This window comes from Selaginella moellendorffii, unplaced genomic scaffold, assembly GCF_000143415.4.
Source record: "Selaginella moellendorffii unplaced genomic scaffold, v1.0 SELMOscaffold_40, whole genome shotgun sequence".
Taxonomy (NCBI): Eukaryota; Viridiplantae; Streptophyta; class Lycopodiopsida; order Selaginellales; family Selaginellaceae; genus Selaginella; species Selaginella moellendorffii.
The window spans coordinates 60,251-73,519 of NW_003314301.1; the positions used below are offsets into that span (position 1 = coordinate 60,251).

Below are 13,269 nucleotides of genomic sequence, written 5' to 3' on the forward strand. Positions count from 1 at the left end.
AACGCAGCAGGGGCTCACCACGTATGAGCATCTGCAGCAATTGTCAGTGGTGAAACGATTTCTTCTTCCATCTGCAGCACGCGCATCATTTTCTCAGACTAGGTGTTGAACCCTCTCCTCCCATTAAAGGCAGTGACTCCCTAAAGCAAGATCAATCCAACTTTGCTGCAGCTCATGATGTGAGGCACAAAGAAAGGAGAAGAAAGAATTCAGAAACTGAGCTCTGATACCTACAGAGCAGAAGAAGTCCACAAGAAAATGAAACAAGAACCTGAAGTGTGTCTGGAAGACATCTGGAACGAGTTTCTCTTCCCACTTGGTAGGCAAGTATCTGGACAAGACAAACCACAACCTGCTTGAATCAAAACAGAGCAAACTCCAAACCAAGATGGCAACTGACAAGAAGTTCATTCCCGCGTTTGCTTCCCACAGGGCAGTCACAACAAGCTAAGCTGCTTGACATCACAGCACTCCAAGAAAACGATTACAAGCTCGATCACTCACCTGAGCTGGCAGAGCGTCCTGGAGTGACACACTGCGTTGCCGCTTCCCTACAACCCGAATCAAGCTCTCGCGGCCCTGGAGCATTGTAATGCCGCCTTAGCGGACCGGCCGCTTCCTCCTCGCCCTCCCAATAGACCTCAACCGTACTCACACAGAAAAAAACCATTTCATAGAACTTTTCATCTGCAAACACGACATCCTTGTAGATAACTTATTCATCTTTAGCTAGTAGCTCATCTAAGCTCGAAGAATCTGAACGGCGCGGAAGAAAAACCTGTGATCGGTGGAAGAAGCGGTCGTCAGCTGCATTCTTGCCTCCAACACAATGATCCGGCCATGTCGTTCCATAGGTGCACAAAGTAGTGGCGCCGGGGCAATCCAGTCGCCACTTCCCAGGAAAGATCTTGGGCTGCGAAAACAAGCGTCTGTCCGGCACCACCGGGCGAGCTCAGGATCACCTGGTTGTAAAAGATTTCGTTTCCTGCGGTGGAGAACGCAGCATTGGTGCTGCGAAGCTCCATTGATTCTTGCGTGCATCGAAGACGCTCACCGATTTGCAAGGAGATAGAGCTTGGGACCCAGAGCCCTGCACTCGAATCCTCCCGTGTTGGGCTCATCCTGGCGAGCAAGTCACATTCTGCTATCACATATGCCCACTTTGGGCATCATGACGAGGCAAAGGTGGTGACCTGGACGACAATAGTGAGCACATATGCCCCGATTGACGAGGCAAAGACTTTGTCATGCCGCAACGAGCTCTTCGGGCTTGGCTCGGGCCGAGACATGCATCACGCCAGCCAAATCTTCTTTGGGATGCCTCAGTGCGATGATGGTTAGTCTCTACATGTTCTCCCAACGGACTCCATGCCCACAATGGGGATATGGAGCAAGCAACTGCATTGTTCGATAGGATACTCATCAAGGATGACAGAGTCGCGGGGGATGTTCTTTAAGGTGCATGGAATCCCTCGTGATTCATCTCTTTGGAACTCGCATTTCCTGATCCTCCACCGAGAGGATCTTTAAGATGACGGTGGAGGCCGAGTGGTGATTCTATCACCTCGCGGTCCCGATCGAAGAGCTCTTGAGACGGTGACACTGAGGACTTGGCACTGGCTGTGTGTAGCGCGCAATGGATTCTTGGCAGTCCACAGCGGGTGCTTACCGGTTCTTATGACTTCAAGCAAGGCGGAGCAAGTTGCAGAGGCCTGCGCAGCCGTCTCGGGCCCGGCACTACTCATCTAGGATCGATCATTCATCGTCTTGGAGACCTTGCAAAGTTCCACTGGAACATTAGCGTCCGAGAGAATCAGAAACCAGGCCACCTGTTGCTCGGACAAGCGATCCCCTGGACCCTTGACTTCGGCCAGCCTCGCCTCTTTCTCCTTCCACAGCAGAAGATCAGGCATTCCAGCCGTCCAGTTACTGTGGTCTTCTGCAAGAAGCTTGCAAATCACCGACAATCCTGGACCTCCGATACAGACCGTTATTGTTTGAAGGTCTTCAAGCGAGTACTTCTCCCAGTTTACCCCGCTACATGATGTCCCGTAGTGCTCTGCCCAAGTCTCAGCCACGAGTTGCCTAGCTCCGCCATCGCGTATGGCTTGAAGACGAGATTCAATAAGCGAGCTTCGGACTGGATAGAATGAATCCGTGCACAAGTCCAATGGTGCAGTCTGCAAACAAGAACTGTAGAGCAACCACGAGAAAATGAAACAAGAACCTGAAAAGGTGTCTGGAAGACATCTGGAACGTCTGAAAAGATAACATCCCACATGAGCAGCCCGAACAATGTCAGCCATATGCCACTTTCTGAATGGACTCCTTTCCAGCCGCCTCCATCTTCTCCGGCATAGTATTGAAGTGCCAGGTCCTCCACACTGCATTGTTGCCCATCGTAGCCATAAAATCTGCTCTTCATTCCATTGGCATTGTTTAGCGGCCTTCCCATAATCGTCACCTTCAGAAACAGAGTTGTAGCTGAAGGCCAAATATCTGGAAGACACAGTACGTACCACCTTTTGTTTTTTCTTTAAAAGCGCTGCATATGGAGGTACTTTCCACCTTCTAGGAGGTTTTCCTAGTCGGAGAACCCTCCGTTGCAAAGCAATACGATCCCCTCCTCGGACGCTGAAATCATTTAATCCGTTTTCTGCAACGAGCAGGCTCTCTTCTAAACGCTGTAAGTGCTCCAAGTCAATAGATAGCCGGAGAGTCCAGTATCCTCTCCGTCCAGGACAATACTGCATGCTAAGGAGCTGCTTGAAGAGGTTTATAGCTTCAGCATATCTGGTCAAGAGCCAGTTTTAGTTCAAAAGTATTGTTCGCCATTGGTGAAAGAGCGTACCTGCGTTCTTTCTCCAGAAACGATGCAGCCACAGTACAGATTGTTGCATACACCCATGCAGCCGAAAATCGTGCTAAAAATGGATGCTTGATCTCGGTGTGTGCATTGATCAATTCGAGAGTAGTCCTTGCTTTTCGAAAAGAGGAGTTTACAGCCTCAGAATTACCAGCTTCCAGAGACATGTCAACCACCTGAGCCAATTGCAATGCCTGAAAACTCGACGGTCAGACAAATTTTATAACAAAGTAGGAACGGACCTGCTCATACGCCAGAAAGTCCTCTCGAGAAGCAAAGACTGGCATTGTTCTAGCGCACCTATAGCTTGGATACTTGATCCTTCCAATATCCACAAGAAGAAAAACATGGAACTCCTGCTCACCGTTTAGAAAGAACAGCCTCTGAATAAATAAATAAATAAATAAATAAATTGCTCAGCACCAGCAGTGTAACACTTTGGAGAGGATGTCAACTGACCTGTAAACGCCAAAGTAGAACTTCAAGTGTTTCGGCTATTCGAATGCATGGGCCGGTTGCTTCACGAATTAAAGCCGTTAGATTACTGCCGCCAAGTATTTCACGCTTGTATAAAAAACCAATGATCACTTGCTACTTACAAATGCAGCGAAATTAATGCATCTCGAATTGCTGTAATAAGCTGAATCTTTTTCAAACTTAGCGTAGCACTTTTGATCTGTAAGCAGGAACAGAAATGAAAACAAGGAAGAAAGTCTTAGAAGTAACTACCATGATTTTGCTGTTCACTGCCAAATCTTTGAGCTCTTGTACAGTCAGATGTTCAAGCAACTCCGACGAATTGACGTCCGCGTTGAAAACTAAGTAGCGTCTCTCTGTTACAAGGGAGCAAACATATTATGAAGTACACGATGAAAGAAATTGAGTACCGACTAACTCATGGACTGCAGAATTTGTGTCACCAATATCTTCATAGAAAATGTTCTGAAGACGGAACCATGGCCCTGCAAAACCACAGTCTCCCTTGAGTCACAGTTTGTGCGACGGTGTTTAGCTTACCCTTTCGTTGAGCCAATCTTACAAAAAGGCGCTGTCCATCAGACGAGATTGAACGAAATGCCTCGAGAAGTTCGATCTCGTCTGGAGTAAAGAGATGGAGATCCCGTTCCAATACCACTTGGAGCATGTAGAGAAAATTCTGTTGGTATCGACAGCCGTGGTCTTGTCCCTTGTCAGCTGCATCCATCAGACGGCTCCATTTGACAGCCAGCACTTTTTCTTCTGAGAGACTTCCAATAGTCCGACTCTGGATCTCACGCAAATCAAGCTTGAGGCGTGCAGCTTCCGATGTACTCTCGGAGACATATCCCTGAAAGCTTTGTGAACAATTGAAAAACGCCCCAGAGATTAGTTACCTGAACGTCTACCACGCCTTTGTCCATGAGAGGAGACAAATAACGCGAAAGCTCTTTTGGAATATGTCCCAGCGAAAGCCCATCCGCCGTAAGCACCTGGCGCAATGTTGTTGTCAGCCATGAAACACGTCCATTCAGTCAAGCTTACCTTCACAGCGTATGTATCCATGGGATTTTCTGGTTCCCTTACCAGGTGAACTCGCATCCCAGCTTGGCACTCGACGTCTCTGTGGTACTTGCGGCCAGCAATCCTTGCCTCCAGGCAGCCATTGTAAAGATCTCTAGTTTCACTGTTGAGCTCTGCCGGAAGGACGCTGTTGGCCACGTCGGGCTCCTCAAAGCATTCAAGAGTAGAAGAAACTTCCGGTTCCGGAGACCCTGCCGCCGTGTTACAGTCGACCCCAGTCTCGAGCGGAGGAGACTGCTGGATTTCTAGTACGCAGTTTCCGCTTTCCTCATACTCTACCTTTTTCGACAAGTTGAAGTGAAAGAGTGTATGCTGGACACTGTTCTTCTTTTTCTTCCCACGTTGCAGGCAAGTATCTGGACAAGAGACACCATCGATCAGCGTGCTTGAATCAAAACAGAGCAAAATCCAAACCAAGATGGCAGTTGACGAGAAGTTCATTCCCGCGTATTTGCTTCCCACACACAGGGCATTCCACCCAGTCACAACAAGCTAAGCTCAGGCCTCCTTTTATTTCCAGCGAAACATCACCGCACTCCAACTCTTCCTGCAGGAAAACGATCACAGATCCACCCAAGAAATAGAAGCTCGATCACTCACCCGAGCCGGGAGTGACACATTGCGCTGCCGCTTCCCAACAAGCCGAATCAAGCTCTCACGGCCCCGGAGCATTGCTGAGATTACCGCATGGCACACCGCCGAGCTGTGTGTAGGACGCTTCCTCTTCGCAGACCTAAACCCTAGCCAAATAAAATATTTCCCTCCATTCCTTTGAATTCACTTAAGCCTCAGTAATAAATCTTTGATCATATTAGCTTATTTTAGTGCACATCAATGAATTTTAATAGATGCCTTCAAAGTTTGGTCACTTGTATTACAAGCAAGATCTTAGCGTGCTTCGACCAAGGAGAGAAGTTAATATCTAGACGGCATTTCAAGGCTATGAAGCCCATATAAATCGCAATCCCACTCAAGGCTATAAAAACAGCCCCAAAATTCCATTGCACAACCACGGTTCTCATACTATCCTTTTAAGTACCATGGCATTAGTCATGATAATGTTTATGCTATGCCTCCTAGGATTTTCTCCGTTCTCAACACTGGCATCTCCCTCTAGTATTATAACTGTGTCTGTGTTTAGGAAGTTCTTCCCATCCAACATCGCGAATCCTTTCTACACATACAACGATTTCATTGCGGCAACAAAATACTATCCCACGTTTGGAAGCACAGGGAGTCTTGATGTTCAAAAGAGGGAACTGGCGGCCTACTTTGCAAATGTGAAGCAGGAGACTGGAAGTAAACTCGGATAGCATTTATCCATTAATCTCACTAATGTCTTGAAGTTTGTATATGGTTGCTTGGCTGTAGCACTGCAATACATTCGAGAGATCAACCGAAACAACGTCTATTGTGACACTAGTCGTGGGATCCCATGTCCTGCAGGTACAAAGGCTTACTATGGAAGAGGACCTTTGCAGCTCACCTGGTAAGCTGAAAATGTTATATTCAAAATTTAAAGTGTATATATACAGGAATTACAATTACAATGCTGCTGGAAAGGCTTTCAACATGAACCTCCTCCAAAATCCAGACCAGGTTGCTCAGAATGGCGTCCTTTCGTGGAGGTCATCATTGTGGTTTTGGATGCAAAATTCGAATTGCCACGCCGCAATAACACAGAACCAAGGATTTGGAGCTACAATTCGAGCCATCAATGGAGGGGAGTGTGGCAAGGGCCGTGAGACACAACCCGCACAGAACCGTATCAATTATTACAAGAAATTTTGCTCACAGTTGGGTGTTTCACCAGGTGGGAACCTTGGCTGTGCTAAACAAATGATTTTTAAAGTAACTAGCTACTAAGTAATGTATTATTAAAAACAAATAATTAATCTGGAAATTAGAGATCTTGGATTAGTTTCTAGAAATCTTTACAGTAGCAAGAAGTACTAGAGGAGAATGGTGGAAAGTCATGTATAAGAAAGCCGAGAACAATATCTTGCCTATCAGTCTACTTATAAAATGGGTAAAGTTGTAAGATGATGGATATCTAAAACAATTTAGTATCTAAAAAGCATTGCTGATATTACTGCATGAGACATGACGCCTCGGCCACTTCCTCCTCGCAGACAACCCTAGCCAAGTCTACTCACATTCTTCTCGTTCGTTTTAAACAGAAATTCTAAGGACTTGCTTTGTTGCTACCATCGGTTCCATCCCACTCTCGAAGCCAATCGAGGTATCCAGTGTGATAAATTAACCTGGGGGAGGGGATTGTCGTTAAACAACGACTTGAAATAGCTAAGCAAAATACTGCCTCAGTTTAGCTTACTTTAGTGCAGATAATACGGCCCAAAAGCAAAATACTGTCTCAGTCATTCCGTAGAGATGTGCTTATAATATTAGCTTGTTTTAGTGCACATAATACGGCCCATTGAATTTTAAAATAGACGCCTTCAAAGTTTGGTCACTTGTATTACAAGCAAACACAAAGAGATCTTCATAGCGTGCTTCGACCAAGCTAATATCTACACGGCATTTGAAGACTATAAAGTCAATATAAATCGCAATGCACTCAAGACTATAAAAACTACAAGACTATGGCCGTTTTATATTCCATTCCAAAATTCCATTCCACAAACGAGTTCTCATACTATCGTTTAAGTACCATGGCATTAGTCATGATAATGTTTACGCTATGCCTCCTCCCTCTAACATTGTAACTGAGTCTGTGTTTAGGACCTTGCGAATCCTTTCTAAACATTCAATGATTTCATTGCGGCAACAAAATACTATCCCACGTTTGGAAGCTCGGGGAGTCTTGATGTTCAAAAGAGGGAACTGGCTGCCTACTTTGCAAATGTGAAGCAGGAAACTGGAAGTAAAATTGCATAGCATTTATCCATTAATCTCATACTACGGAAGAGGGCCTTTGCAGCTCACCTGGTAAGTTGGAAATGTTATATTTAAAATTTAAAGAGTATATATATACATGAATTACAATTACGATGCTTCTGGAAAGGCTTTCAACATGAACCTCCTCCAAAATCTAGACCAGGTTGCTCAGAATGGCGTCCTTTTGTGGAGGTCATCAGTGTGGTTTTGGATGCAAAATTCAAATTGCCACACCGCAATAAACAGAACCAAGGATTTGGAGCTGCAATTCGAACCACCAATGGAGGTCAGGAGTGTGGCAAGGGCAGTGAGACACACGCACAGAACCGTATCAATTATTACAAGGATTTTTGCTCACAGTTGGGTCTTTCACCAGGTTGTGCTTAAACAAATGTCTAATTAGTAATTAATTATAAGTTATAATTCAAGTTTCCCTGCCAGAACATGAAGGACAAGAAGACTTGGCGAGAGAGGGGGATAGAGCATGTATACCAAAGTGTGGCAATAAAGAGACTTATTTGGAGATGGCTTCGGACGACACTTGGCGGTACGACAGCGCATTGGATCAATTCGGGAAGGCGCCCCTCCCAGAACTAGTATTGTGTGTCCCATGTGCGGTCAACCGTGGCTGCGATTGTTAGAGGTTCTAGAAGTAGAGAGCAGTGTCGAGTCCACGCTCGTTGTCTTTCCGTCCTGGTTCTCCATGACAGTTTAATGCTAGGTTCATCTTCGAGTTTTAAGACAACGATCACATCGTTTCTGCAGCTCCAGAAAAGATCAGCGACATCAAGTCGACATTCTGCTCGCTCAACAATTGATTATCATGGAGCTTTTGTCAATTGCGGCAGTTCTAGTGATTGCTGAGTTATTTGCTCCAGGCTTGGGTTTCCAGTGTCCAAAAGCCATGTTCTGGTTCGGGGATTCAGGGAATGTTCAAGCAAGAGCTCCGTTTATTAGTGCTGCAGAGTATAAGCCTTATGGCATGACTTTCTTCAGTAAGCCATCGAAGAGATACTCGGATGGTCGCTTGGTTGTCGACTTCTTTGGTAATTGTGTGCGTTGATTAAACAGCGTTTGATGTTATTCGTGTATGTTTTGCAGCGGAGGCTTTTGAGTATGATAGATTCCTGGATCCCATTTTGCAAAGTATTAACTCGAATTATGCCAACGGGGTGAATTTTGCGGTTTCTGGAGCGACTGCCTTGAACACCAGCTTCGAAGTCCCACTGTACCTTCCGGTTCAGATTGACCAGTTTCTGAGGTTCAAGCAGGATGCTTACGACAGCGGACATGGTAAAGGTAATGATTCTTCTCAGACTTTGCAAAGGTAGTGTCATTCATAGTTTCCTCTGTAGGGATGCAAAAGCTAGTTCCTTATTATCATCATCTAAAGACTGCTCTGTATGCGGTTGTCATAAGTACTAACGACCTTCTCAATTCCTACTTGTTGGAGCATAGAAGCCCTGAGAATGTAACAGCTGAGGTTGTTCCATACGTTGTGAGAGCCATCTCTCACGCATTACAGGTACACAAATTTGCATTCAGTCTTGAAGTTGTTCTAAAGCCTTTAATAGAGTCTCCATGGCGCACAAAACTTGTTGGTCTTCAGCACGTTCCCTCACGGCTGCATGCCGATATTGCTGAGCATATCCCGGAAGCGTTCAACAAGCAGTTGTATGATGAAATCCAAGTCTTGCAAAAGAACAGGACGGGATTTCATCTTCTTTATGCAGATGCTTACAAATTCACTTTGGATGTCCTGGATAAACCGCTAGTTTATGGTGAGATCTTGTGTTGTTATTGTAATTACCAAGATTGGAAGTTTGGGCAACCGTTTGTAGGAAACAAAAACATTTATGTCTTTCCAGGATCCCAAAACAAGACTAAACTATCAGCATGTTGCGAGAGTGGAGGGGAATATAACTTTGACGTTACTCAGCCATGCGGACTAGTTATCCAGCCAAACGGTACCACTTTGAAGCCTTCGGAGTACGTCAGCTGGGATGGCGTTCACTTTACCGAGTCGTTCTATCGGCAGTTGTCAAAGGCATTGCTCACAGGTCGATACATTTATCCATCTCTGAACATTACGCAGATTTGCAACTTCACTTCCAATAGGAAAGTGCGGAGAGAGCCCGAATGACAGAAGTTCATTTGCTGCAACAGAGTACTCAAATCTTTCTTCTTAATAGCTTAATTGAAGAAGTACATATATGCCTTTTGAATATCAAATCAAAATATCACGAGCAAATGACAGTGTTAATTTAACTTAATTTTAGTATGTCTTCGACATTTGCAGTAATGAAACTCTATGGAACGTTCCATAACAGAGTTTCATTACTGCAAAATGTCGAAAACATACTAAAATTAAGACTGAGATGCATAAGATAAACTAACCTCTGGGGCTCCTCGAATTCCTATAATTGTGGTGATTATGTTATATATCTCCACATTAGGAAACGAGGCCACTTTTCGTCTCGGAAATCTTGGGCCATGAGCAAAGAAAACAGAGAGTACGCATTGTCATAACCATGAAAACCTCCATAGCTACTATTTGTTGATCTCCCAAGCTTCACAGTATAGCTTTCTGATGCCATCCCAATGATAGGTTGACCAAACTTCCCATGTGAGAAATGTAGCCTTTCTGGCAAATATTCCTTGAGGAAAACCTTGAGGAACTGTCCATTATTCACCTTTTCTGACTGCAATCCTTCGTTCATCTTCTTCACAATGTGCTTTGCATCAAAACCTGGTCAAAAGCTTAGTCAATAAGAGTCAAAATAAAGTTATCACATAAATTACCTCTTGGAGGTCTCAATGCAACTACTGCTCCAACCCCTGATCCATGGAGCCAAATCCTCGAGAATCACCTTACTCTCGCAGCTCATTACCCTTCCATGGTCACTAACAATGATAATATGAACATCATTGAGTCTCTTGCGAGTCTGGTCCCGAGGCATGCCCTGCATGATCCGGATTGTCAAAGTAAACAGCAATGAAGCTTGGACTGGCATGTCCACAAACTTTAGAATGGAGTCAATGCGGTCCTCAAAGGCAAGAGATGAGTTTGCAAGGCGAGCACAGTACTCTTGAGGGCAAGTCCAGTGGCCTCTTACAACTTCACTCCCCGGCCATAGATAAGTTCCAGCCCTGAGTCCATTCCTGACTACCGTTTCCCAAAGAGGCTCTCCGTGCCACCACCTTGGATCCGCCCACGAGACGTTAAACCTTGTCCACGAAACTATTGGCAATAATTCCGTGCCATGCAGGATTCAAACCTGTTTAAATTAATTGATTTACTACTGTGGGAAACACTGGAATCATACGTGGAAAAGCTTCCACACCATTCTCCTTGATGAAGTCAATGTTGGGAGTGGACGTTTTAAACTGGTAACCCCATTTTAATCCATCAACAGATATGAGAATGACCACAGGCTTCTTGTTCATGCCGGCAGCCACCAGTTCCACAGAAACATGCAAACTAACGTCAACAAAGCGATCCTCATATCTCGATCAACATAAGGTCTAGAAAGGTGATTAGTTTATATGGTCGCTTTGATGTATGGTACGCATCAGGCATCCCGACTTTGGAGGCCATTTTTTCTCGTCGTGATTACCTTAAGTTTTGTATGAGGACCCTCTCCAGGATTATTGCGTACACAACGTGAACAGCACCACCAACGTGAATGATTTCCCTTGCAAGGCCCCCAGCACAGTCACCGCCAGTGATTTCCTGTTCCAGGGGCTCCGCAATCCGGGCAACACCAACAACAAGCTCGGGTCGATCGTCACACCTGCGAGCGTGAGCGTCTGGCCGGGAATCAACACTCTTGTCATCTCTTTGCAAGGATTGACATCGCTCCATATGGTGTCTATCCATCCCAGAGCAACCGAGATCCTCTATCTCCAACAGGGAACCCTCTACTTGGGATTCATCACCAGCAATAACTATAGGTTCTTTGAGCAAACTTTGCAACCTGGTGATATCTTTGTCTTTCCCAAGGCTCTGATACACTTTCAACTCAATACTGGGAACACCCCGGTTGTTCCTATTGCTGGGTTGAGCTCTCAGATCCCGGGAATCCCCCAGGTTCCAAGGGCGATAATTGCTTCCAGTCCTGGCATTGCTGATGAAGTGCTCAAGAAGGCCTTCCAAGATCTTCTCAAGGGTCTCAGAAATGCTATTCAACAGACTTAAGTTAGATTTTTCCTTCTTTAATCTTCAAACATTTGCAAGTGGTAATCTAAGGGAAATAACTGATAGCCTCCGCATTCCTATGGTTGACTCATCGTTGAATCTGACTTTCGATGACTAGCTTCCTTCTCCAACGTTTAACATGGGCCGTTCAATGTTTCCGCCCCAAGCACAGTTGATTCTCCCTCGTTCTATTCAAGAATCTGGACTAGGACGTTGACATGAGCGATGACTTTGTGGATAGACGGTGTCACCAAGCCCTCGTCACCCTGGAAGTAGCAACTCGTGGTACGGAGAATTTCTGTATATGCCATCCTGCCTTCAGACTTCTAGAATTTATCCGTGCTTTACACCATTTCCATTGTGGCTTCTAAAGTGAGCTTTGATATGCAGAAAGTATGTGGGCACCCAGCCGGTGTGGTGATACAGGCTGCTTGCGTTTCGATCTTCTTCTACTCTAGATAGGCCACATATTCAGCCTGAAAAAGAGACAATCTTATCAGTGAAGTAGTAAGGACGAAGAAAGGTGAACATGACGAGTATACAATGACCTGGTTGTTCGAGTTCCGTGCCCATCGACAACGACATGGATCTACTCCCTTGAGTAGTTTAACGCCTTGGGCTCTGGAAAACTAGTGCTCCCAGAGAGATATGCAAAGCTTCATTAAAAGAGGAATCAAACAGGAAAGCACATTAATGCACCGAAGCTTCGGAGATCCTTCAAGTGATGAGTGAGTCCTTGACTAACACTAACGAGCATTATAGCTGCATTAGAACGTCAGACATGACATCCATTCCTTCATACATCTTCGTCCAGTGAGCAGAAAACCTGTCTCTAAATCCCTGTTGCAATGCATGAGAAGATTGCCATGGGCAGAAGCTGCCTGGACCTTCATCTCGGTTGTTTTTTTTTCCCCCGTGGCTGATAGAGAACTCCTGTAATCGAAAAAGAGCAAATACAAGTTGAATTTCCGCTTTCATTTCCTTGAGCCCTTGCGTGGCAGGCATCAAACAAGGCCATCCAACGTCACTGGATTAGTTGAAGCAGATATTTACTGCAGCGTGGCAACTGTAAATCAGCATTGATCATTGAACCCTGGAGTGTTGTTGATTAACAACTTTCCTGGAGACATTGCACAGAAGGATAGAAGAAACTGCTTGAATTCTGAGCGTGCAGACTCTGGCTCTCGTCCCAAGACTCCCAAGAAATTGTGGTTTCATAAGTGTGACCTCAAATAGAATAGCAGTTGGTGGAATGTTGGCAATAAATATGTTATTATTGCTTTCAATTACTTAATTTATTAGGTGAAAGTTTATGTTTTACTAGTGCAATTGTTATTTAATATTTGGTATTCCAACATTCTTGTCTAGAGTGGATTCTCTCAAATAATAATATTATGTTTATAGTTGAGGCATTTTATGTTCTAATATGTTGATTAAGAATACGTTACATTTTTGCTATCCATAAATGGATGGTTTAGTACAATAGTTTATTTGGACTTTCAATATGATGATTGTGAAGTATGTGAATTTTTAACATTTGTATTGGGATGCTAATTTTTCAATATACATATATGTCACAAGGGTGTAAAGTTTCATTAATGTTTTAGTATATAAATTCATGTAGTCATAATCTTTTATTGCCAATAAAGTTAATTCAAGTAAAATTTATTGAACATTTAGGCCACAATTATCATCATCATCCATTTATATAGTATAAATGGATGACCTAATGTTAATGATTTTACTA

General features: G+C 44.5%; 3 protein-coding genes across 4 annotated transcripts; 2 read left to right on the forward strand and 1 right to left on the reverse strand.

Annotated features, from left to right (window-relative positions):
- Window positions 1-658: 658 nt before the first annotated feature.
- Window positions 659-5,182, reverse strand: LOC9660706 (fanconi-associated nuclease 1 homolog). Of its 2 annotated transcripts, none has more exons than XM_024684360.1 (14): window positions 5,027-5,182; window positions 4,841-4,973; window positions 4,388-4,782; window positions 4,240-4,335; window positions 3,884-4,193; window positions 3,754-3,828; window positions 3,596-3,699; window positions 3,466-3,542; window positions 3,326-3,410; window positions 3,109-3,249; window positions 2,852-3,060; window positions 2,523-2,793; window positions 2,228-2,464; window positions 659-2,180 (listed from the first exon to the last, which is right to left on the reverse strand). In XM_024684360.1, exons 1-14 carry the CDS (start codon window positions 5,096-5,098, stop codon window positions 1,746-1,748), a joined length of 2,640 nt encoding a protein of 879 aa, XP_024540128.1. In that variant the 5' UTR covers window positions 5,099-5,182; the 3' UTR covers window positions 659-1,745. The 2 variants fall into 2 exon arrangements, with proteins under 2 accessions (XP_024540128.1, XP_024540127.1); XM_024684359.1 differs by having other exon boundaries at window positions 2,520-2,793.
- Window positions 5,183-5,423: 241 nt separating this feature from the next.
- On the forward strand, window positions 5,424-6,336 carry LOC9660707 (chitinase 6). Its single transcript, XM_002979077.2, has 3 exons — window positions 5,424-5,725; window positions 5,798-5,915; window positions 5,962-6,336. The coding sequence occupies exons 1-3, from the start codon at window positions 5,467-5,469 to the stop codon at window positions 6,290-6,292; spliced, it is 708 nt and encodes a 235-aa protein (XP_002979123.2). The 5' UTR covers window positions 5,424-5,466; the 3' UTR covers window positions 6,293-6,336.
- A 2,345-nt stretch (window positions 6,337-8,681) lies between these two features.
- On the forward strand, window positions 8,682-9,467 carry LOC112349543 (GDSL esterase/lipase At1g28650-like). The gene has a single exon (XM_024684128.1). The coding sequence runs from the start codon at window positions 8,682-8,684 to the stop codon at window positions 9,465-9,467; it is 786 nt and encodes a 261-aa protein (XP_024539896.1).
- Window positions 9,468-13,269: the final 3,802 nt, after the last annotated feature.